At 40.8% G+C, this 25,307-nt stretch overlaps 1 protein-coding gene across 1 annotated transcript; it reads left to right on the forward strand.

Moving 5' to 3' along the window:
• The first annotated feature begins 3,361 nt into the window (after window positions 1-3,361).
• On the forward strand, window positions 3,362-25,307 carry ZNF350 (zinc finger protein 350). The gene is made up of 5 exons (XM_035725245.1): window positions 3,362-3,547; window positions 14,993-15,188; window positions 15,564-15,690; window positions 16,898-16,993; window positions 20,702-25,307. Exons 2-5 carry the CDS (start codon window positions 15,063-15,065, stop codon window positions 22,060-22,062), a joined length of 1,710 nt encoding a protein of 569 aa, XP_035581138.1. The 5' UTR covers window positions 3,362-3,547; window positions 14,993-15,062; the 3' UTR covers window positions 22,063-25,307.

Consider the following 25,307-nt stretch of genomic DNA (forward strand, 5'->3'; position numbering starts at 1 on the left):
TTTTCCTGGGATCTCCATTGATCTATGTGCTTATTTTTTCAATAATGCTATCAATACCAATACTAGTATGGGTTTATAAGTCTTGAAATCTACTGATGTAAGCACTGTATGTATGATGGTTCTTTTTGGCCAGAATTGGTTTTGATATTTTCAGTGGAGAAAACTGGCACACATACATTTACTAGATCAACATTAAGTCATTTTGATATTTGGTACCCCTACCTATGATGTGATGAGAAAGGAACTTCAGTTCTGAGTGTCTTTCCAAAATGCATAATCCCTGTTTAATGAGGAAAACTTAGACAAAGTACCTGATCAGTACTCCTCAAAATAATTGAGAGATGAAAAAGAAAAGACTAATGAATGGTCACAGACATGAGAAAATCAAGGAAACATATTTTCTAAATGCATTATTGCAGGTGCCTGGGTGGCTCAGATGGTTAAGCGTCTGCCTTCGGCTCAGGTCATGATCCCAGGGTCCTGGGATCGAGTCCCGCATCGGGCTCCCTGCTCCTTGGGAGCCTGCTTCTCCCTCTGCTTCTCTCTCTCTCTCTCTCTCCCTCTGTCTCTCATGAATAAATAAATAAAATCTTAAAAAAAAAAGAAAGAAAAATAAATGCATTATTGTATTCTTGGGCAGAAAAAAGATAGTAGTGGAAAAACTTGTGAAATATGAATAGAATCTGTAATACAGTTGAGTATTATACAATGTTGTTTTCTTAATTTGACAAATGTACCATAATTATATAAAGTGGTCATATGAGAGGAAGTTGGATAAGGTATATGTGAACTCTTTGTAGTATTTTGTGACTTTTATGTAAATCTAAGATTTTCTGAAAATAAAAAGTTTATTAAAAATAGATAAAACCTATGTCAGTTATATCTTAATAAAACTGGGGAAAATAGGTGTAACTAAATTTTTATCAGTTAATTTCTCATTGTAAACATACTCCCATATTATAAAATGTTTATGCATATCTATATATAATATTATTATGCGGCTGTAATAATATCATAGGTGAATTTGTAGGATGGTAACTAGAGTCACATAAAATGTATGCATTAAAGTAAGGTACACTTGAACAAAATCTTCAATGATGTTCAGTTTCTATTTTGATCCTCTCATTATCCAAATTCTTATATTCTCACTGCAAGATTTGTTGTAACTTTTTTCTTATATGTTCCAGAGATCTCCATTTACTTTTATTCCTAGGTAGTTTATATTTTGCAATTAGACTTGGTGTCTTTTAAAAAAAAATCATACCCTATACATTTTGTAGTATGGTACAGCAATTCATTTTAACCGGTTTATTGTCAAAATGTACATATAACATTTACCATTAGTGAGTGTACAATTCAGTGACATTCACTAAGTTTATAGACTTGTGCCACCATCACCACAATCCAATTTTTAGAAATTTTCGTGACCACCAAAAGTAACTGGATGGTTGTTTTGTTATTGTTGAATTTTGACAATTCTTTTCTTTTTTTTAAGATTTTATTTATTTGTCACAAAGAGTGAGCACAAGCAGGGGGAACAGCAGGCAGAGGGAGCAGGCTCCCCACTGAGCAATGAGCCCGATGCGGGATTCAATCCCAGGACCCTGAGATCATGACCTGAGCTGAAGGCAGACGTTTAACCTACTGAGCCATCCAGGAATCCCAACAATTCTTTATATATTCTAAATACAAGTCCTTTATCAGATGTATAATGTGGAGATATTTTCTTCCAATTTCTGGCTCCACTCTTCACTTTTTAAATATTGTGCTTAGGAAGTACAAATGTTTAAAAGAAAAAAAAGTACAGATGTTTTTATTTTTATTTATTATTATTTTTTAAGTAGGCTCCATGCCCAATGTAGGGCCTGAACTCATGACTCGGAGATCAAGAGTCACATGCTCTACCGACTTAGCCAGCCAGGTATCCGAAATACAAACATTTTAAATTTTAACTAAGTCCAATTTAATACTTTTTCTTTTATGGCTCATCCATTACTGTCTTGTCTCAGAACTCGCTAACTTATTTGGTTTATGAACATTATCTCCAGTTTGCCTCTCTAAATTTCATACTTGATACCTATATTTAGGTCTTAGTTAATTTTTGTATATGGTTAGAGTTAAGGGTCCTAATTTATTTTTCTGCAAATAGAAATACAATTATCCCAGCATTGTTTGTTGAAAAGACTAATCCCATTGAATCATCTTGGTACCTTGGGAGAAAAGCTATTGACCTTAATATTTTTGGACTGTCAATTGTGGTTGTACCTTTCTCATTGGCTCCAGACGCTTGATGGCCTCACTTTTAGTGGCCTTTCCCTGAGGCCCCAATCCCAGTCCCAATGTAGGTTCGTCCCAGCTGCTCTTTCCTTTAGTTGGTGATGGCCAATCTCACACCCATGAGGGAAAGAAGCACAAAATCATTCACCTTTAGCCCAGAAGGCTGACCTGCACTGTTTCAGTAAGAATCAAGTATGTGCTGGTTGCTACATTCTTCAACGGCCTCATGACTGCCTGTAAATCTCAACCATAGTTAATATCAAACTGAAATATAGACACCAGCGAAATCCTGCAAATGTAGTTTTAGGAGTAGAAATTCAAAGAAAACATTAATGATCTAATACTCCCGGCATGTCCCCCCGTCCTTGAGCACTAAGTATATAACCATCAGTTTCATACAGCAAAAGTGCAGCTCCTTCCACGGTGGGGTCCTGTCCCTGGCTACTTAAATAAACTTACTAAGTTGCACCAGAGTACCTCTCAAGAATTCTTTCCTGACCACTGTGCTCAACAGTCCCGCAACAACACTGTACTAGTTGCCCAAAATCTTTCTGTTCTTAAAAACCGCTTCCTGCAAGCAATTTTTCACCAGAAGCTTTCCGTGGGTGTCCGTTTACCAGATGTATTACTTTTTCTCTCCAGAAGTTTCTTCTCTGCTGCAGTATCCACACCTGAACTTCTATTGACTGTTTTGAAACTTCCTTTTTAAAAATACAGAGTGGATAATATACACCCTGACCTTGTTACTTCCTGTCCAGCCCGCGAACACGATTTAGCCCACACCATTTTTGCCTCCAAGAGCTTGAGTCTCTGTAAATCTACCCATTTTCCGCACCTGCGGAAACGTTGAGGATGAGATATGAACGGCTTTTCACAATCTCGGCCCTCCCTGGCTTGTGGCCGCAAACCCGCCCCTTTGCCTTGTGTACGGCAGGTGTCCCAACATGGCCGCCCCCACAGCCACAACGAACGGGCGCGGACATATTGCCTCCCTGGAAATACGGCTAGCTGTGGTTCACCATTCTTCAAAGGCTTCGGGTCCTCCTCGGCCGCCGTAGGTTGACGAAAAGTTTGGGCGACGTTCCGCGGAGTAGAAGCAGTTCGCGGAAGTGTTAGGTTTAGACTCTCCTTTTGGTCTGGAGAAAATCAGGTCCCGTGTGCTTTTTTTTAATCCCTTGAAGATTTTCTGGTTTTTACTTTATATTTTGTCCCGTAGGAGGTTTGTTTCTCACAGGATGACGTGATGTCCACAGGGTGGAAGTGGAGTAGGGTGAGCCTGTGGAATTATTGGCGGGGATCGATTGGGCCGAGCGCAAAAGTAGGGGTATTTGAAAGGAACCAGCTGGGAGTCTGTGACTCACCTGTCTGTGGTTAGGGTACTTTGGGGGTGATTAAGACGGTGAAGGGTCTACAGAGCTCAACCACTGTGTCCGCGCTGTCGAGAGGTTGGGGTTCTGCCCATCCGTCCGCTTGTCGGTGGTGCAGGCGATGTGGATCATTGACGTTGATCGCAGTGTCTGGTTCCGGTGGGAGATTTAATTTGGGGCCCAGTGATATTGGGGCCCGGGTGGATGCTCATTACATCGGGGTGTCTGGCTCGGGTTTCGGATTAATAAGGGCGTGTGTAATCAGTGTCTGGTACAGAGAGATGCATGTGAGGGCCGAAGCTTTGGACGCCGAGGACCCGGGGCTGGAGTTTGGGTTGAGGTTCCAACCTCGGCTGTTGGGACAGAAGGCTGCAGAGCTCAGAACATTAGTTCGAAACCCTCTGTTTTTTGTTTGTTTGTTTGTTTTTTAAAGTCTTTTGTCCAGGGGTTGACTAACTGCAGACCGAGGGACTAAACCACCACCCCTCTCCCCCTTCTGTTAGGCGTCGTCTATGGCAGCTTTCCCGTCTGTTAGACGTCGTCTATGTTAGCTTTCCCGGGGAAAAGGAAGAACTGAGTCCTTGTGCCAGGGATCTTAAAGTTGAAAATGTGTAATATCTATCCCTTTGCAGAAAATGTTTGTCAACGCCTGCACTCACCTCTTAATACATAGAAGCGGCGAACACTGGTGCTTCCTTGCCTGACATACATTCACACTTTATTCTTTGCTAACAGAATCTCCATTTTGTTTAGTATCCATCCCTCTTGCAAGGTCACCTATATCTCGGTTTATTAGTAAGTACTGGTTGGTCTTAGTCATTGATGGTGATTCCAGTTCCCATTGCTAATGACTGAATTTCTGTGAAATGAGCTTAGTATATTATATGGTGCAGTTGTAGCCAGCTGTATGCGAAAATCTGCTTAGTGGTTTCTGGAGGAGCATTTTCTCTTTTATATTAGTTAATTCCTTGAATCTCTTTTTCCGTGTCCATGATGATATTGTCTGAGTATAACCTTAATTTTCATTCCAGTTTCCAATGTTTATAATTTATTCTCATCTCAGTGTATTGGGTCCACTCAGCAATTAGGTGGTAGTGGACATACGTATGTGTCCAGTTGCTTACCCATAAAATTCGCCTGCTATATTGTCTGGAATTAACATGTTTCCAGGACGTTTAGATCATAAAATTATGATTTCATCCAGCATTTCAAACTTAGTGACCCAAAAATGTTCACAGTATTTTTTTCAAGACAAAAAAAAATGTCTATTTTATCTGAGTTATCCTTTTCACTACAAATGGGTATGTTTTATTGGTATTTTTATTTTTATTTTTTTGTGTCTTTATTTTTTTAATTTAACTTAATTTTATAATGTTATGTTAGTCACCATACAATACATCATTAGTTTTTGATGTAGTGATCCACGATTCATTGTTTTCATATACCACCCAGTGCACCATGCAGTACTTGGCCTCCTTAATACCCATCTCCAGGCTAACCCATCCCCCTACCCCTCTCCCCTCTAAAAAAACCTCAGTTTGTTTCTCAAGAGTCCATCGTCTCTCACGGTTCATCTCTCCCTCCGATTTCCACCCCTTCATTTTTCCCTTCCTTCTCCTAATGTCCTCCGTGCTGTTCCTTATGTTCCACAGATAAGTGAAACCACATGATAATTGACTTTCTCTGCTTGACTTATTTCACTTAGCATAATCTCCTCCAGTCCCATCCATGTTGATGTAAAAGTTGGGTATTCATCCTTTCTGACGGCTGAGTAATATTCCATTGTATACATGGACCACATCTTCTTTATCCATTCATCTGTTGAAGGGCATCTTGGCTCTTTCCACAGTTTGGCTATTGCGGACATTGCTGCTAGGAACATTGGGGTGCATATGACCCTTCTTTTCACTACATCTGTATCTTTGGGGTAAATACCCAGGAGTGCAATTGCTGGGTCATAGGGGAGCTCTATTTTTAATTTTTTGAGGCACCTCCACACTGTTTTCCAAAGTGACTGTACCAATTTGCATTCCCACCACAGTGTAAGAGGGTTCCCCTTTCTCCACAACCTCTCCAACATTTGTGTTTTCTTGCCTTGTCAATTTTTGCCATTCTAACTGGTGTAAGGTGGTGTCTCAGTGTTGTTTTTTTTTTAACTGAATCAAAATAATTTTATTTTTTTATTTTTTTCTGCCTCAATGTAATCTTAATTTTTAAAAATTTTTTTTTGTTGTTTTTTAATTTAATTTTATTATGTTATGTTACTCACCATACAATACATCATTAGTTTTTGATGTAGTGATCCATGATTCATTGTTTTCGTATAACACCCAGTGCTCCATGCAGTACGTGCCCTCCTTAATACCCATCACTGGGCTAACCCATCCCCCCACCCCCCCTCCCCTCTAGAACCCTCAGTTTGTTCCTCAGAGTCCATAGTCTCTCACGGTTCATCTCCCCCTCTGATTCCCCCCCTTCATTTTTCCCTTCCTTCTCCTAATGTCCTCCTTGCTATTCCTTATGTTCCACAAATAAGTGAAATCATATGATAATTGACTTTCTCTGCTTGACTTATTTCACTTAGCATCATCTCCTCCAGTCCCATCCATGTAGATGCAAAAGTTGGGTATTCATCCTTTCTGACGGCTGAGTAATATTCCATTGTATATACGGACCACATCTTCTTTATCCATTCATCTGTTGAAGGGCATCTTGGCTCTTTCCACAGTTTGGCTATTGCGGACATTGCTGCTATGAACATTGGGGTGCATATGGCCCTTCTTTTCAGTACATCTGTGTCTTTGGGGTAAATACCCAGTAGTGCAATTGCTGGGTCGTAGGGTAGCTCTATTTTTAATTTTCTGAGGCACCTCCACACTGTTTTCCAAAGTGGCTGTACCAACTTGCATTCCCACCAACAGTGTAAGAGGGTTCCCCTTTCTCCACAAACTCTCCAACATTTGTGGTTTCTTGCCTTGTCAATTTTTGCCATTCTAACTGGTATAAGGTGGTATCTCAGTGTGGTTTTAATTTGAATTTCCCTGATGGCTAATGTTGATGAACATTTTATCATGTGTCTGTTAGCCATTTGTATGTCTCCTTTGGAGAAGTGTCTGTTCATGTCTTCTGCCCATTTTTTCACTTGATTATTTGTTTTTTGGATGTTGAGTTTGAGAAGTTCTTTATAGATCATGGACACCAGCCTTTTATCTGTAGTGTCATTTGCAAATATCTTCTCCCATTCTGTGGGTTGCCTCTTTGTTTTGTTGACTGGTTCCTTTGCTGTGCAGAAGCTTTCTATCTTGATGAAGTCCCAAAAGTTCATTTTTGCTTTTGTTTCACTAGCCTTTGGATATGTATCTTAAAAGAAGTTGCTGTGGCTGATGTCAAAGAGGTTACTGCCTATGTTCTCCTCTAGGATTTTGATGGATTCCCGTCTCACATTGAGGTCTTTCATCCATTTTGAGTTTATCTTTGTGTAGGGTGTTAGAGAATGGTCAAGTTTCATTCTTCTGCATGTGGCTGTCCAGTTTTCCCAGCATAGGAAGAGACTGTCTTTTTTCCATTGCATATTTTTTCCTGCTTTGTTGAAGATTATTTGACTGTAGAGTTGAGGGTCCATATCTGGGCTCTCTATTCTGTTCCATTGGTCTATATGTCTGTTTTTGTGCCAGTACCATGCTGTCTTGGTGATCACTGCTTTGTAATATAGCTTGAAATTGGGCAACATGATGCCCCCAGCTTTGTTTTTCTTTTTCAACATTTCCTTGGCGATTCAGGGTCTTTTCTGATTCCATACAAATTTTAGGATTATTTGTTCCAGCACTTTGAAAAATGTCATTGGAATTTTGATCGGGTTGGCACTGAAGGTCTAGATTGCTCTGGGTAGCATAGACGTTTTAACAATGTTTATTCTTCCTATCCATGAGCATGGAATGTTTTTCCATCTTTTTGTGTCTTCTTCAATTTCTTTCATGAGTATTCTGTAGTTCCTAGAGTATAGATCCTTTACCTCTTTGGTTAGGTTTATTCCGAGGTATCTTACGGTTTGTGGTGCTATTGTAAATGGAATCGTTTCTCTAATTTCTCTTTCTACAGTTGCATTGTTAGTATATAAGAAAGCAACTGATTTCTGTGCATTGATTTTGTATCTTGCCACATTACTGAATTGCTGTATGAGTTCTAGTAATTTGGGGGTGGAATCTTTCGGATTTTCCACATAAAGTACCATGTCATCTGCGAAGAGAGAGAGTTTGACTTCTTCTTTGCCAATTTGAATACCTTTAATTTCTTTTTGTTGTCTGTTTGTCTGTTGCTAGGACTTCTAGTACTATGTTGAACAATAGTGGCGAGAGTGGGCATCCTTGAAGTGTTCCTGATCTTAAGTGAAAGGCTCTCAGCTTTTCCCCATTGAGGATGATATTCGCTGTGGGTTTTTCATAGATGGATTTTATGAACTTGAGGAATGTTCCCTCTATCCCTATACTCTGAAAAGTTTTAATCGGGAAAGGATGCTGTATTTTGTCAAATGCTTTTTCTGCATCAATTGAGAGGACCATATGGTTATTCTCTCTCCTCTTATTAATGTGTTCTATCACATTGATTGATTTGCCAATGTTGAACCACCCTTGCATCCTGGGGATAAATCCCACTTGTAAGTGGTGGATGATCCTTTTAATGTATTGTTGGATCCTATTAGCTAGAATTTTCTGGAGAATTTTGGAATCCATATTCATCAGGGATATCAGTGCGAAATTCTCCTTTTTGATGGGGTCTTTGCCTGGTTTGGGGATTAAGGTAATGCTGGCCCCATAAAATGAGTCTGGAAGCTTTCTTTCTGTTTCTATTTTTTGAAACAGCTTCAGGAGAATAGGTATTATTTCTTCTTTGAATGTTTGGTAGAATTCACCAGGGAATCCATCAGGCCCTGGACTCTTGTTTATTGGGAGGTTTTTGATCACTGCTTCAATCTCTTTACTGGTTATTGGCCTATTCGTGTTGTCAATTTCTTCCTATTTCAGTCTTGGCAGTTTATAGGTTTCCAGAAAGACATCCATTTCTTCCACATTGATTAATTTATTGGCATATAGTTGTTGATAATAATTTCTAATAATTGTTTCTATTTCCTTGGTGTTATTCGTGATCACTGCCCTTTCATTCATAATTTTATTAATTTGGGTCCTTTCTCTTTTCTTCTGGCTAATTCTGGCCAGTGGTTTATTGATCTTATTAATTCTTTCAAAGAACCAGCTTCTAGTTTTGTTGATCTGATCTACTTTGTTTCTGGTTTCTAATTCATTGATCTCTGCTCTAATCTTAATTATTTCTCTTCTAATGCGTGGCTTAGGCATTGTTTGTTACTTTTTCTCTAGCTCTTTAAGGTGTAAAGTTAGTTGGTGAATTTGGGATTTTTCTAATTTTTTGAGTGAGGCTTGGATGGCTATATATATATATCCCCCTTAGGACTGCCTTTGTAGTATCCCATAGGTTTTGGACCAATGTGTTTCCGTTCTCATTGGTTTGCATGAATTGTTTTAAGTTCGTCTTTGCTTTCCTGGTTGACCCAAACATTCTTGAGCAGAGTTGTCTTTAGCTTCCAAGTGTTTGAATTTCTTCCAAATTTTTTCTTGTGATTCAGTTCCAGTTTTAAAGCATTATGGTCTGAGGATATGCAGAGAATAATCTCAATCTTTTGGTTGAGACTTGATTTGTGACCCAGTATGTGGTCTATTCTGGAGAAAGTTCTGTATGCGCTCGAGAAGAATGAGTATTCTATTGTTTTAGGGTGGAATGTTCTGTATATACCTATGAGGTCAGTGTGTCATTCAAAGCTCTTGTTTCTTTGTTGATTTTCTGCTTAGATGATCTGTCTGTTGCTGAGAGTGGAGTATTGAGGTCTCCTACAATTAACATATTATTATCAATATGACTCTTTATTTTGGTTAACAGTTGGCTTATGTAGTTGGCTGCTCCCATGTTGGAGGCGTAGATATTTACAATTGTTAGATCTTCTTGTTGGATGGACCCTTTAAGAATGATATAGTGTCCTTCTGTGTCTCTAAATAGAGTCTTTAGCTTAAAATCTAATTTTCTGATATAAGAATTGCTACCCCAGCTTTCTTTCGAGGTCTGTTGGCATTGAAGATGGATCTCCATCCCTTCACTTTCAGTCTGGATATATCTTTAGGTTCAAAATAAGTCTCTTGTAGACAGCATATGGATGGGTCCTGTCTTTTTATCCAGTCTGCAACCCTGTGCCATTTTATGGGAGCATTTAGGCTGTTCACGTTGAGAGTGATTATTGAAAGATATGAATTTATTGTCATCATGTTGCCTGTGAAGTCCTTGTTTCTGTAGATTGTCTCTGTAAATTTATGTTCTGTATGACTCTTGAGGTCTTTCTCCTTTTATTGAACACCCCTTAATATTTCTTGCAGGGCCGGCTTAGTGGTCACATATTCTTTCAGTTTCTGCTGGTCTTGGAAGCTCTGCATCTCTCCATCCATTCTAAATGACAGCCTTGCTGGATAAAGTATTCTTGGCTGCATGTTCTTCTCGTTTAGTACCCTGAATATGTCTTGCCAGCCGTTTCTGGCTTGCCAGGTATCTGTGGATAGGTCTGATGTTCTTTTGATGTTCCTCCCTCTGCACATAAGTAATCTCTTCCCCCTAACTGCCCTTAGGATGGTTTCCTTGATTCTAAGAATTGCGAGTTTTACTATTTCATGCCGGGCCATTGGCCTGTTTTCCTTGATCTTGGGAGGCGTCTTCTCTGCTTCTAAGACACCAGTGTTTGTTTCATTCCCCAGATTAGGGATGTTCTCAGCTATGATTTGCTCAAATATATCTTCTAGTCCTCTCTCTCTCCACCCCCTCAAGGATCCCAATAATTCTGACATTGGAACGTTTCATGGTGTCACTTCTTTCTCTGATTCTGTTTTCATGGATTTTGAGCTGTTTCTCCCTGGCCTCCTCTTTATCCTTCTTGTCTATCAATTGGTCTTCTAGATCACTAAATCGTTCTTCTGCCTCGCTTACCCTAGCTGTTAGATTATCTAGATTAGATTGGATCTCATTGATAGCATTTTTAAGCTATGCCAGTTCAGCTTTCATTTCTGCCCTTAGACACTCTGTGTTGCCATTAATCGATTTCTCCATTCTAGCTATTGTCTTCACAACTGCTATCCTGAATTCCATTTCTGACATCTTGGTTATATCTGTATCCATTTGTAAATCTGTGGCAGAAGTCACAATCTCTGAGTCTTTCCTATTTTGGGGGTTCCTCCTCCTAGTCATTCTGTTGAGGAGTGGTTGAGGGAATGTACGGAGTCCATCTTATTGACCACAACCCAAGCAAGATGCACCTGTTTTCTAGGGACTTTAGGGTTGTTGGCCTCTTGTTCTCCCAGCCTGTCTTCTGGGGGAGAGGCCTGTCATGCTGTTACTCAGGCAACCCTGTTTGGGCAGAGTTGCCCTGCCTCCTGTGTGTGTGTGGGGGGGGGATTGGCTCAGTGAAAACCGGTTTTGGGGGGCTTTTGTTCTCTGGCGGCTTTCCCTGGCGGCTTTCTGCGTCTCTTCTGAGAGCGGAAGAGATAGTTTCCAGTCCTCTACCTCAGAACAGAGAGATTGCAGTCTGTTCTTTAGTGAGCTTTCCAGGCCACACTCTCTCTGTTTCTGTCTGTGCTGCTATAAACTGCAGCGTCCTGGGTTGTGTGCCCCTCAGCAGGGCTCCCAGACCTCGCCTCCAGATTGGGGCTCGGGGGCACATCTCTGCCCTTTGTGCTTCTAAAACCACCAGCCACCCCACAGTGTGCACGCGGGGCCCTGCTGCTCTGGTTTCAGTCTGGGGGGCTGCCCTAAAGTCCTTTCCCTGCCGCTATTGGTCTGCGAGTCTGTGCCCCGTCCCCAGCGTGGGAGGCTTTGGGAACTGGGGGTGCAGGATCCCCATGGCTCTCTCCCCACTTCGTACCTTGAAACCAACCGCCTGTGATACTCTGTAGAGATCCAGATATATCTTCTTACATCTCAGGCTGATTTTGTGGGTGTTCACAGTGGTCTGGTTCACATCCGGGGACTGGTTGGAGTAGGGTCCCCTACTCCTCCACCATCTTTTCCTTCCCTGTATTGGTATTTTTAAAGAACAGGCTTTTGGTGTTGTTGAGCATTTCTGTTTATTTGTTAGTTTAAAAGATCTACAAGTTGGGTGCCTGGGTGGCTCAGATGGTTGAGCGTCTGCCTTCGGCTCAGGTCATGATCCCGGGGTCCTGGGATCGAGTCCCACATCGGGCTCCCTGCTCCTTGGGAGCCTGCTTCTCCCTCTGCTTCTCTCTCTCTCGCCCTCTCTCTCCCTCTCTCATGAATAAATAAATAAAATCTTTAAAAAAAAAAAAAAGATCTACAAGTTGATCTGTATAAAAGTAATGTATATTTACATAAAGCCATCATTGCCCAGGTCAAGAAACAGAATGCTGCCAGCACCCAGTGATGTGCTGTGAGCCTCTTCCCGATTCTAATGCATCCTCACACCCAAAGGTAATTACCGTCCTGCTGTTGATATCAAGCACTTTAAGGCTTTTCTCTATAGTTTTATCATTTTAAAAAATCATTCCTAATCATATTTTATCTAGTTGTGCCTATTTCTGTGTGTCATTGTAATTATACTTCATGCATCTTTAAATGTGAGGCTGCTTTTGCTCAATATTTTTAAGAGTGATTCACGTTTTTGCACATAGGTGTATTTGTTTTTGGTCTGCAATAAGAGTCGGGCATATTCTGTGAATACACAGTAAATATTTTAGGAGTTGCATGCCACAGAAATTCTCTCACTTATGCTTCTATGTTTTTGTAGTACAATCCTTTAAAAACACGGAAAGCATTCTTAGCTTGCAAGCTGGATAGAAGTTGTAGTTTCTGTGGCGCCTGGGTGGCTCAGTTGTTAAGCGTCTGCCTTCGGCTCAGGTCATGAGGTCCTGGGATCGAGCCCCGCATCGGGTTCCCTGCTCGGTGGGAAGCCTGCTTCTCCCTCTCCCAATCCCCCTGCTTGTGTTCCCTCTCTCACTGTGTCTCTCTCTGTCAAAAAAATTAAAAGAAAAAAAGAAGATGTTGTAGTTTCTACATAGCATTTCATGTTTTGAGTATTTGGCAGGTTTTCCTATTAATTAAACGTATTGTTTGCAGTTTGGATTGTTAGAAATAATGCTGCTGTGAAAATTCTTGTCTGTTTTTTGGTTCAAATATGTCCTTATTTTGGTGTGAAGGATGGTATAGCTTAGATGTATATCTCAGAGTCAAATTGCTGTGTCTCAGGGTGTGTTTAACTTAAACCAAAATAGGTGATGCCAGAATGTTTTACAGAGTGGTTGTACCATTTATAATTCTTCCAGTAGAATATCATTTGCTTTATAATATAGTTTATGTAGCCTGTTTTAATATCTTTCCATACCCTAATATCGTTGAGAGATTTTTCTATATTCTTAAAGATTTATTGATTTGCATCTTTTTTTTTAAGATTTTATTTATTTATTTGACAGAGAGAGACACAGCGAGAGAGGGAACACAAGCAGGGGGAGTGGGAGAGGGAGAAGCAGACTTCCCGTGGAGCAGGGAGCCAATGTGGGGCTCCATCCCAGGACCCTGGGATCATGACCTGAGCCGAAGGCAGACGCTTAACAACTGAGCCACCCAGGCGCCCCTGATTTGCATCTTTCATTAACATTGATAGCTGTCCCCTACAGTGATTTGTGTATATGATGTGAGGTGGGGTTCAGCCATCTCCTTGTCCCCTCACCCCCAGCTTCGATATCTGATTGTCCCTGCATCATTTTTTTAAAAGACAACCTTAGGGGCGCCTGGGTGGCTCAGTCGGTTAAGCGTCTGACTTCGGCTCAGGACCCCGAGATCATGACCCGAGCTGAAGGCAGACGCTTAACTGACTGAGCCACTCAGGCGCCCCGGAGACATGACATCTATAAAATGCTTGGTTTTCTGAGTCATTGTCATAGTCCATCTTACTATTTATTTAAGTCTTAAGATTTCAATATTTCTTCCTACTTACCAGATATTTTTGATGTTCCTCAAAAGAATGCTGTTGATAGATTTTGTCTGTTGATAGGGTGTTCTGTCAGTTACTGGGAGAGGTGTTTTGAAGTCTTCTATTAGAATGATTGATTTATGCTTGTCATTTGGTCCATTTTTGCTATATACATGTCAAGGCTATATTGTTAAGTGAATAGAAATTGCCAATTTTTATAATATGGTGAATTGAACCTCTCAACCAGTGAGGGTTGTTTCTCTTTCTCTGTAGAGAAATAATGGGCTTTCTGGTCCATTTTGTCTGAGAATATAGTTACACCAGATTGTGTATGGTTACTCTTCCATGGTATATCTTTTTCTAATCTTTTGTTCCTGAGCTTTCCATATCATTGTTTCAGACATGTAACCTATTATAGCATGTTACTAGGTTTTAAATTTTAGTCCAGTCGGACTATCTTGAGACGTTTGTGTTTAATTTACTGAAATCCTTGTTTTTTTTATACTTCATATAATTCTTAGTATGTTTTGTTTAAAAACAGTTCCTTATTCTTTACTTTTTTTTTTTTTTTGCCTTGTTTTGGATGAATTTCTTGTCATAATATTTCCCCCGTCTGTTAGCACGAAAATTATGTATATTAAGACAGTTGTTAGTTTTCATCATGACACTAGAGATAACATACAGCATGGAACCTTCCTTTGTCAAATTCTTATATTAATTAGTACTTTTACACTCTTCTCCAATGATACAGGAATCTGAGAACACTTCAGTTTCATTTACCACTCTAATTTATTTACAATATTCTGTACTTATGTCTTTATCCATTTAAAGCTTCCTAAGATATTATGAGGCAATAATACATAACTTGTAAGACAATGCCTCTTATTTGCTCAGTACATTGGCCTTCAAACTGAAATGCTTGTACTCACAGACTGTTCAGAAGCTTTGAAGAGGTACCTGAGCACTCATGGCTTAAAGGAAAACACTGCCCCGATCCTCTCCTTCTGTGTGGTCTGTTTTATAAAAGTGGTCTGTGTGAGATTCCCCTTCCCCCGAGGCATGGTGCTGGGGTGGATCTCATTTTCCTCTTCTCGTGTCACACTCACCCCACTTACACATCACAGAATGAAGGAAAACCTCCGCTGCATTCAGAACCTCAGGCTTTATTGGTCAGACAAATAAGTCTTCTGGGGCACCAAATAAAGGGATACTTAGCAGTAATGTGTGCATGTGTTAAGGTGAGTGCTCAGGAGCAGTGACAGCGTCTGGACCCAGAGGAAATGCACCATTCAGACCACACTGTCTCCTCAACCCACAGGTCCTGATGCCCCAGGAGCAAAAGGATTATGTGAAGGAGGAAAAAGTTACAAGATGTGGTGTCAGTTTTTATGGGGGCACGCCTGACGGAGACTGAGATTTCTGAAGAGAAACTAAAAGTAGATCCAGAAGACACAAGGCAGAGCTTGCCCACTGCCAGCTGTTTTCAGAGAGCAGAACAAATGACCCAGGCCCAGGTGACTTTCAGTTTTATTCTTTCCTTTGTTCCCTAACAGAGTTGTAGAGGCCTGTAAGAAATCAGTTGCATTAGTCTGAAAAATATACATACATATATCTTTTGTCTGTCATATACATATGGGTGGTGTTTCTACGTTAACAAGAAAATTGAACTTTTACGTGTTATAGAAACTTCTCATTGGATGAATGGATGGATGACTGTGCACAATTACAGAATATTTAATTAGGCATTTGCTTCTTCCACAATGTGTCAAAATAAACCCCCATTAGATATCTAGATACAGCCTATAGAGTGGAAATAAGCAGAAAAATTTTAACATTTCTTCTGTGTCATCAAAAGGATATCACTTCATTAGAAAACACTGTTATAACAGGAATCCCTGACATTTGATGATGTGGCTGTGGACTTCACCTGGGAGGAGTGGCAGCTCCTGGCCCCCGCTCAGAAGGACCTGTACCGGGACGTGATGTTGGAGAACTATAGAAACCTGGTGTCAGTGGGTGAGGACAGCTCCCTAGTGTCACTTAGAGGGTCCCCATCAGTGGCCTTTCCTTTCTCAGCTTCTTAAAGCTCTGTAGTGCCTGTGTTGCCCTGAAGTGAGATTCTCAGTCTCCTCCCTGGCTCCAGAGACATGGGTATATTCTCCCTTCTCCTGAGTACAAGCCATTACTTTGTACATATGTGTGATATGTATATATGTATATATATATACATATATATGAAATATATGTATTTTTGGTCTTCATCCCGAATTTTGGCACAGAGGTCCTATAACAGTTGTGATTTCCTAAGTTATAAGAGGATAAAGGTAAAATGGGTGTCTTTTGTTATTTATATAACAAGACGCTTTCAAGCACATTTGAGTTATGTTAAAGAGGTGATTTTTGGAAAGCCACTATATAACCTAAGGAGGGGGTCTGGTTGCCAGGGGAAGCGACCATCATTAGAGGGTTGGAACTTTCAGTTCCATCTCACCTCTGGGGAGGAGACAAGAGCTGGAGTTTGAATCTGTCACCAAAGGCTAATGATTTGATTTAATTAATCATACCTACTTAATGAAATCTCCATAAAAACCAAAAGGACAGTTTTAGAGACCTTTTGAATTGGTGAACAAAAGGAGGTGTGGGAAAAGTGCTCAGAGAGGGCATGGAAGCTCCACACCCTTCCCACATACCTTGTACTATGTATCTCTTCCACTGGGCTGTGCCTGAGTTTATAATAAACCAGTGATGTAATAAGGAAACTTTTACTGAGTTCTGTGAGTTGCTCCAGCAAATTAATTGGCTCTGAAAAGGGGCCATGGGAACATCTGATCCATACATATTCTATCAGAAGCCCAGGAAATAATTTGGACTTGCGATTGGGGAAGTCTCTGGGAAGTGGAGAGGGTGTGCAGTCTTGTGGGAATGAACTCCTAACCTGTGGGATCTGAAGCCATCACGAGGTGGAGAATGTCAGAATTGAGTTAAATTGTTGGACACCCAGTCAGTGTCCTCTGGTGTCACGGGAATTCCTTGGTGTGTGAAAACCCCATGTAGCACGTGTCAGAAGTAAAGTACTATAGTAGAGTGTCAACAGTAGAGGAGACACACAGTGCAGTATGTTTTTCCTTTATAATGTGAAAATTGTTTTGTCCTTAACTATAACATTTCTGTGGCTTCCCAGACCCCAAGCCTTCTTCTGTCTTCTATCATTTCCCACAAACAGGTTTTCACACCAGCAAGCAAGATGTGCTCTCCAAGTTGGATCAAGGAGAACCAACATGGACAGTGGAAGATGACATCCCCTGTCAATCCCATTCAGGTGAGTCAGAGAACCAGGAGGGGGCCAGAGTGTGGAAATCATATTCTAGTTGGTCAGATACGAGGCACAGCTGTGAGAGGGTTGGAGGCTAGGTAGGCAGTGCCTTCCTGCATCTCTCTCCTGATGTGTGACCTCTTTTTCTTCATAGGAATTTAGAGAAAAATGTACCTTTTACCTATTCTGGGATCTATTCCATTTTTATTTTACGTACATCTTATTTTTTTTTGCTTATTTGCATAGTTCTCTTTTTCTTAGGATTCTCAGATCTTTCCCTTCTTCTTCATACTCTTCTACCTTCCTTGCCATAAAAGTCCACTGTCCAGAGGCCTCTCCCCAAACAGAAAACTTTGAATTCCTCACTGTCTTCTAAGTACTGCACCTTTCTGTCCCATTGGTAATGTTGATTTTTCCTTCCTAACCTCCTCCCCATCCTGGATGCTGTGCCCCCAAAGTAAACTGATCTTCACTGGGCCCTTGTCCTCACTTTGAGGTCCTCCAGAGGTTCTGTTTTCCATTTTCCCATCTGGTCTCCTAACCTTTCAAATCTTTTTTCCTTCCTTCCTTCCTTCCTTCCTTCCTTCCTTCCTTCCTTCCTTCCTTCCTTCCTTCCTTCCTTCCTTCCTTCCTTCTTCCTCCCTCCCTCCCTCCCTCCCTCCCTCTCTTGTTTTATTTATTTAAGTAATCTCTACACCCAGTGTGGGACTCCCACTCACAACCTCAGATCAAGAGTCACATGCTCCTCTCACTGGGCCAGCTAAGCACCTCAAAGTTTCTTTAATAAGCTAAGCTTCTTCTGTTCCCTACAGGAGACTCTCAAACTGACATCTCCTCAAAGTGATCCACCAGACTTTAGTTCTGTATAATTCACTCATCCCCTTGGCAACTCTCCCGAGTTCCCAATAAGTACAAGGAACTCTCATCCTCTTCCCTCCCAGAAAACCTCTGTAAGTTTAGGTTCTCTATACTCCTGTGCATCTTACATCTTGGCCATCCAGACATTATCTCAAATGTTCCATATATGCAGAGCTCTCTTCTTTAAAGGAGTCTCTTGTTCATGAATTTTAGCTAAAAAGATATTTTAGCATCCTCCATTCTCCATTCTAACCTAAGTCAGATCATAACTCATCCCTACTTTAATCCCTACTAATTTTGAACTTTCTTCTCATTCATTGTAGGTGTTACACTGTTGGGTTCATTTCCCTGAAACTTTTAAAGATTTTTTTTTTTAATTTATTTATTGAGAGAAAGAGAGAATGGTAGAGAGAGAGCATGAGAGGGAAGAAGGTCAGAGGGAGAGGCAGACTCCCTGCTGAGCAGGGAGCCCAATGCGGGACTCGATCCCGGGACTCCAGGATCATGACCTGAGCTGAAGGCAGTCGCTTAACTGACTGAGCCACCCAGGCACCCCTCCCTGAAACTTTTATATTTTTTCCATCATATTCTGATGACATTAAGTCCCAGTTAACCACATTACCTGTCACATGACATGAAATTCTTTCTGTGATCTCCATAGTATATTATCTTGCTCACACAAAAAGAGTTTCTTCATCTCTCCTACACTCTCCCCACTGTGTTCTGTACATGTGATTGCTTCCTTCATTCATTCCTTTAAAAAACTATTTTTTGATAGCAATGTATGCTTGAGGGTAGGAGCAGTAAGAAAATGCATACAAGTAGACCAAGAGCTTTCATTCTAAGAGAAGGTTTAAAAAAATTAAAGTAAACAAATAAATAGTATGTGTAGAGGGTGAAAAGTACTGTGATAAAAATTTAGTCACTATAACAGAATAGTAGGGGCTTGGTCTCCTCTTTAGGAATGGAACACCCCTCTGATAAGGTGCCTTAGAGCCAAGAGGTGAGGGAAATTAGCAGGCTGCTGGATTGGGAGTGTTCCAAGCAGAGAGCAAAGCAAATTTAAAAGCCCAAAGCAGGAATGTGTTTGAGAAACATTAAGGAGCTGTGTGGACAGAGTGGAGTGTGCTGTCATGAACATGATGGAAATAAGATCAAAGAGGCAGTAACAGCAGGGGGAAGGGAGAGTAAGATCATTCAAGTAATCCATTTCAAGGAGTCATGATTTTATTTCTAGTAAGATGAGAAAATATGAGCAGTTCTTGAGTACTGGAACAACAGGAAATAATTACGTGTTCAAAGAATCCCTCTGGTTGTTATATAGACAATAGACAGTAGTGGGCAGGGTGCCATATAGGAGGCTGTTGCACAACAGATGACAGATTGGTTGGCTTCGGTATGGGTGGAAGGGAAGTGTTGGTCACGTTCTGGATGTAGTCATTACAGAGGGCAGATGAGATTCGACATTTAAGTAAATATGGGCTTTGTGAGAGGAAGGAATGGATGGAAGTTGAAGGTAAGGCTCTGGGGGTGAAAACAGCTGTAAGGAACATTAAAACAGCATGACTGAATAATGAGTGCTTGGCCTTGCCTGTGATCTGAGGAATAGGAAATCCGTGTTAATATACACTTGAGCAGGTAGATGAGGGATGTGAGTAGGCTCCCTGGGTAAGGAATGTTCCCAAGTAAAACTGGAAACTCAAAGGCCTGAGGCAGGAGTATGGTCTGCAGAATTTACGAAGAGTAGACAGAGCAAGACTGGAAAGAAGGTCAACGGGGTAGTGGCTGGGGGTTGGGGTAGCAGGTCACATAAGGGTCTTTCATGGACATGGGAAGACCTTGATTTTATTCCTCATGAGATGAGAAAACATTGGGGAGTTTGGAGTGGAGGAGGCTTGACACAATATAATTTATGTTTGGCAGGATCACTTTGGCTGTTGTCTAGAAAGCAGACAGGAGCTGGCCGGGCAGGAACAGGAAAGCCAAGTAGGAGGCTGCCTCTGTAGATTGAGAAAATGACTGGCTTCCAGGAGGGTGGAAGGCGTTGGTGTTGGTCTTGTTCTGGTTATGAATGAGTGAGACACAGATGACAGGAGGTGCTGAGAAGTTCTCTCCGGATTAAAGGGAAGAGCGGAGGTGTCATCATTCACTGTGACGGAGGCGAGATGTGGAGGAGGAGATTTGGGATGGGAAACCAGGAGTTCCCTTTTGGATGTTGTAGGTGACATGTGCTTGGAGCCCAGCCTGTATCATTATTGTTGCTCCCCAAGGCTGACTGAGACAATGAATCCTCCAGGGAGGCCTGTCTTCCTCCACAGTGTCACCTGATTTCCTGCATCTCTCTCCATCTCCATTGCTCCTTCACACCAGTTTTCACAACATGCAGCTGTCTTCCTTGTGTCCCTTTACCAAACTGCAGTGTAGGCTCCCTGAACATGAGGACTCTGTGTGTCCCCCCAGCATGAGCACCACCATGTCCTGTGCACAGTAGTCCTCAGTAAGGATTTGTGACATGAATGAGTCTGTTTCTCACCAGTGTGGATGAGGTGGCCCTCCAACCTGTGGTCTGCTCATGGGAAATTGCATGTATTTCACAGGCGCTGCATGTTTTTCGAGGCCTCATTTAGAAATCAGTCAAATCTGTATTTATTTATTATGAATGATCCAACCTTGTTTTTATGCCACTTTTATCTTTTGGGTTACTTATATTATTGTTTTATCTGATATGCAGGAGTTGTATTGATACTAATTTCATAGAGTCATCACCAAATAGACATATGACATCAAGGGAGTCTTTTAATTGTTTTTCGTCCAAATCAAGATGATAAATGAATTTGTTATTCTTTTCCTTTCTAGAAACCTGGAAACTTGATGACTATTTGCCAGAGCACTTACAAAATGAAATCATGGAGAATAGCTTAGAACGATGGCACAAACATAAGACATTTGAAAATAACGTTCATCAGAGCACAGCTCATTTCGTGTTAAGGCAAAATCATGATATGTGTGACTTACATGGAAAAACTATGAAACCAAACTTAACTTTACTTCACGAGAGCAGAAGCTATGAAATAAAGAACGCTGAAGATCTTACTGGAGATGGAAAATCCTTTCTACATGCTAATAATGAACAGTTTCATCCCAAAATTAAATTCCCTGAAAGCAGAAAACTCATTAGTACTAAGTCCCAATTCATCAAGCATCAGAAAACGCAAAAAACAGACAAGCCTCATGTATGCAGTGAATGTGGGAAAGCCTTCATCAAGAAGTCCTGGCTCACTGATCACCAGATCATTCATACAGGAGAGAAACCCCACAGGTGTAGCCTGTGTGGGAAAGCATTCTCCAGAAAGTTCATGCTCACTGAACACCAGAGAACACATACAGGAGAAAAACCTTATGAATGCACTGAATGTGGCAAAGCCTTCCTGAAGAAATCGCGGCTCAATATACATCAGAAAACACATACAGGAGAGAAACCATATATATGCAATGAATGTGGAAAAGGCTTCATCCAGAAGGGAAATCTTATTGTACATCAGCGAATCCATACTGGAGAGAAACCTTACATATGCAATGAGTGTGGGAAAGGCTTCATCCAGAAGACATGCCTGATAGCACATCAAAGATTTCACACAGGAAAGACTCCCTTTGTGTGCAGTGAATGTGGAAAATCCTGTTCCCAGAAGTCAGGTCTCATTAAACATCAAAGAATTCACACGGGAGAGAAACCCTTTGAATGCAGTGAATGTGGGAAAGCCTTTACCACAAAGCAAAAGCTTATTGTCCATCAGAGAACTCACACAGGTGAAAGACCCTATATCTGTAATGAGTGTGGGAAAGCTTTTGCCTACATGTCTTGCCTTGTTAAACATAAGAGAATACACACAAGAGAGAAATGTGGAGATTCGGTCAAAATGGAAAGTCCTCCCTCAGAGAATCACAGCTCATCACAGACTAGTGGTGCCATGCAGGAGAAAGACCTTGTCAATACAGTGACTATGGAAGTGCCTTCTGTGGCTTGTCAGACGCCACTAAACATCAGTGGGCTCTTAGCAAATAGGAATGTGGTCATAGTGGGACAGCCTGCAGCCAGATGTGCACCCTCAGGAGACAACAGAGGATTTACACAGGACAGAAACCTTATGAATGCAGTGAATGTAGTTATGCCTTCAGTGGTCAATTATGTCTTATTTTATGTTGCAGAAAACCAGTAGGAGAAAGCTCAGAGACCTTCTATGTGGAGAAGGGTTGAGGAAAAATTTCTAGGTCATAGTATGGCTGAAAAGTATATACTGAGAGGAACTATATAAATGCTGAGGCTGGGAAAGCCTGATCTCCTCATCCTATTAAAAATATGCATTGATACACAGGCATAATCTGATGTTAACCCAAATACATACATATCAATTTCTCTTTTATATCTGTTAAAGGCATAAAGGAAGTCTGAGTTCAACTAAGTAGAGGAAGTAAGTAGGTGAATTTTAAAAACATACAAGAAAATTTGTATCTGGAATGCTGCTATGAAAGAAAAATCAGGAAAGGGCTAACCTTGGGTGGGTGGGATATGGAGCATGTGTATATCAATTCAGTCTCTGCAGGCCAAGGTGAAGGATTAATTAGGAACTGGGATGTCTGCTAAAAACTCTTAGGGGCACTTATGAAATTGCAGCTTTAGATTGAGTCAGTTCATTCATTTACCAAGTATTTGTCAAATACTTCCTTTGTACTGGGTCCTGTTTGAAGAAGTGAGGATACAGTGGTGACCAAAACAGAATAAGCCCATGGTCTCCTGGACACAGCATTGAGGTAACTGGATTATCTTTAACATTTTTTAAGTGGGGGCTCCACCCAACATGGGGTAGAACTCATGAACCTAAGATCAAGAGTGGCATGCTCTACTGACTGAGCCAGCCAGGTGCCCCATGGGATTATCTTTAAGTGATACCTTTACACACCAGCTATTCTAGTGAGAGAATGTAAATATCTATATTAAGTGAGATGGATATGAGTCATTGGTTCAAGGAAATAGGACAATATATTGTTGAAGGAGTATATTATTTGGGGGGATGGGGGAAAGACTTATGCTTGTTGAGCACTGTAACACAAACTTATTTTTAAAATGCCTATTTCTTATCTCCTTAAGATTATAAATTCCCTAAGTTTAGTGGCTTTACTTAAATTTTAATGTATTTTTTAATTAACTTTTTATGTTTAAAAAAAATCAAAACCAGAAAGATGAAAAATCATTGCCTCAGTCACACTAACCACATTTTAATTGCTCAACAGTCACATGTGACTAGTGGCTGTAGAACTGGACAGCAGAGACAATGAGCAAAAAAAGGTGTGACACTGAATGAATCTCTGTCATGATTTCCATTACACCAGAAGGTTATACTGGAGAGTGCTGGTTTTCATGATTTTATATTTCCCAGCACATAGGGAAAAAAAAGGAACGTAATTATATTTAGATTCAAAAGTGAATGAATATATTAATGGGCTAATCAAATCTGTTTTGTCACTGAAGGGAAATATGGTTCTAAAGAACTGTCACCCCAAAGTGTTTTCATTGTGATCGGAGAGACTTAATAACAGGTTATAAAAGGTCAAAGCAGAAAAAGAGGTAATAATAAAATGTATTCTTAGTCCTTGTGAATAAAGAATTCCCCATCCCTTCATATTCTGGTCACTCCATCCATCATCTTCAATTGTCATCTCTTCAGTGAGGCTTTCCCTCACTAGGCCAGGTTCTCCAATTTCTGGCCCTCTGCAGAACCATGTTTCTCTGCATATAAGCACTTTATAGACTTGCAGTTTTATATTTTCTGGTGGTGAATGTGAAGATAACACATAGGTTATGTTTTGGGTTGATCCCTGATGTTTTTCACATCAACCTCCAGTGATCTACAGTCCAGATAACTCACATCTCCGTTCTTGATTTATTGTGTAATGCTGATGCTGGATTAGAGAGAAGAAGGGAAAAGCAGTCTGGAGAGGAGGACTTGCATTTTAGAGTTCCCTCGTTTGAGGAGCTGTGGCAGTGGATGAGGCAGTATATTTGATGCTGTTTATCTTTGAATTCGAATCTAGTGGATATATACTCAGTAAAGATTCTCTCCATCTCTAAGCCCAAAGTCCCAGTATTCTTAACATTATGTTTTAACCCATTCAAAATCTTGAAATACCTATGTGTATGAATTTTTACCATAAGGGGATTATATAAATACTGTGTGGAGATGACTATTTCATCTTTTCAAAAAGTCATTTAAAAAATACTGGTAGTTTTATAATTGGCTTTTTAATGGCCACAGACTGCTTGTTCTGTTGAAGAGATGTGTTTAATTTACCAAACTATTTGCCTGCTGATGTACATTCAGGTTATTCCTAATTTAAAAAAATTACTTGGGGTGCCTGGGTGGCCCAGTTGGTTAAGCGGCAGACTCTGAATTTCTGCTCAGGTCAGTATCTCAGGGTCCTAGGATCATTCCTGCCTCTAGCTCCACCCTCTGGGGAGTATGCTTGAAATTCTCTCTCTCCCTCTCCCTCTGCCCCTCCCCTGGCTCTCTCTAGAATAATATAAATCTTCAAAAAAATAAAAACATTACCAAATTTTCTATGGTTTATATGGAGTAGTTTTTTTTTTTTTTTAAGATTTATTTTAGAGAGCCCGAGTGAGAGCACATGGGGGGCTGGGCAGGTGGAGAGGGAGAGAGAGAATCTCAAGCGACTCCCCAGTGAGTGTGGAGCCTGACTGGGCTCAGTCTCACAACCCTGAGATAATGATCTGAGCCAAAATCAAGTCTGTGTTCAACCGACTGAACGACCCAGGTACTCCTGTAAAGAGAGCTTTTTTTTTTTTTTAAGATTTTATTTATTTATTTGAGAGAGAGACTGAGATAGAGAGAGCATGGGGGGGGAAGGTCAGAGGGAGAAACAGACTCCCTGCTGAGCAGGGAGCCCGATGTGGGACTTGATCTGGGAACTCCAGGATCATGACCCCAGCCGAGGCAGTTGCTTAACCAACTGAGCCACCCAGGTGCCCCTAAAGAGAGTTTTTAACAAAGATTCTTACCATTAGAATTTCTAGGTCAAGGAGAATGAAAAATTTAAACTGTATAGATAATTCTAAATTACCCTGGGGGGGAAAAAAAAGATGTATAGATTATATCCTTCACTACCCCCACCTCTTTTGTCTGCATAAAATAATGGCTAATATTTCTTAAGTGTGGTCTTTATTTTACTTGGAAATGATGCCAAACAAGATGGTAGCATAGCAGCGCCTGGGTGGCTCAGTTGTAAAGCGTCTGCCTTCGGCTTGGTCATGATCCCAAGATTCTGGGATCGAGCCCCCCATCAGGCTCCCTGCTTCTCCCTCTCGCACTCCCCCTGCTTGTGTTCCCTCTCTCGCTTTGTCTCTCTCTGTCAAATAAATAAAATCTTAAAAAAAAAAAAAGATGGTAGC

The sequence above is a fragment of the Zalophus californianus genome, chromosome 17 (assembly GCF_009762305.2).
Source record: "Zalophus californianus isolate mZalCal1 chromosome 17, mZalCal1.pri.v2, whole genome shotgun sequence".
Taxonomy (NCBI): domain Eukaryota; kingdom Metazoa; phylum Chordata; class Mammalia; order Carnivora; family Otariidae; genus Zalophus; species Zalophus californianus.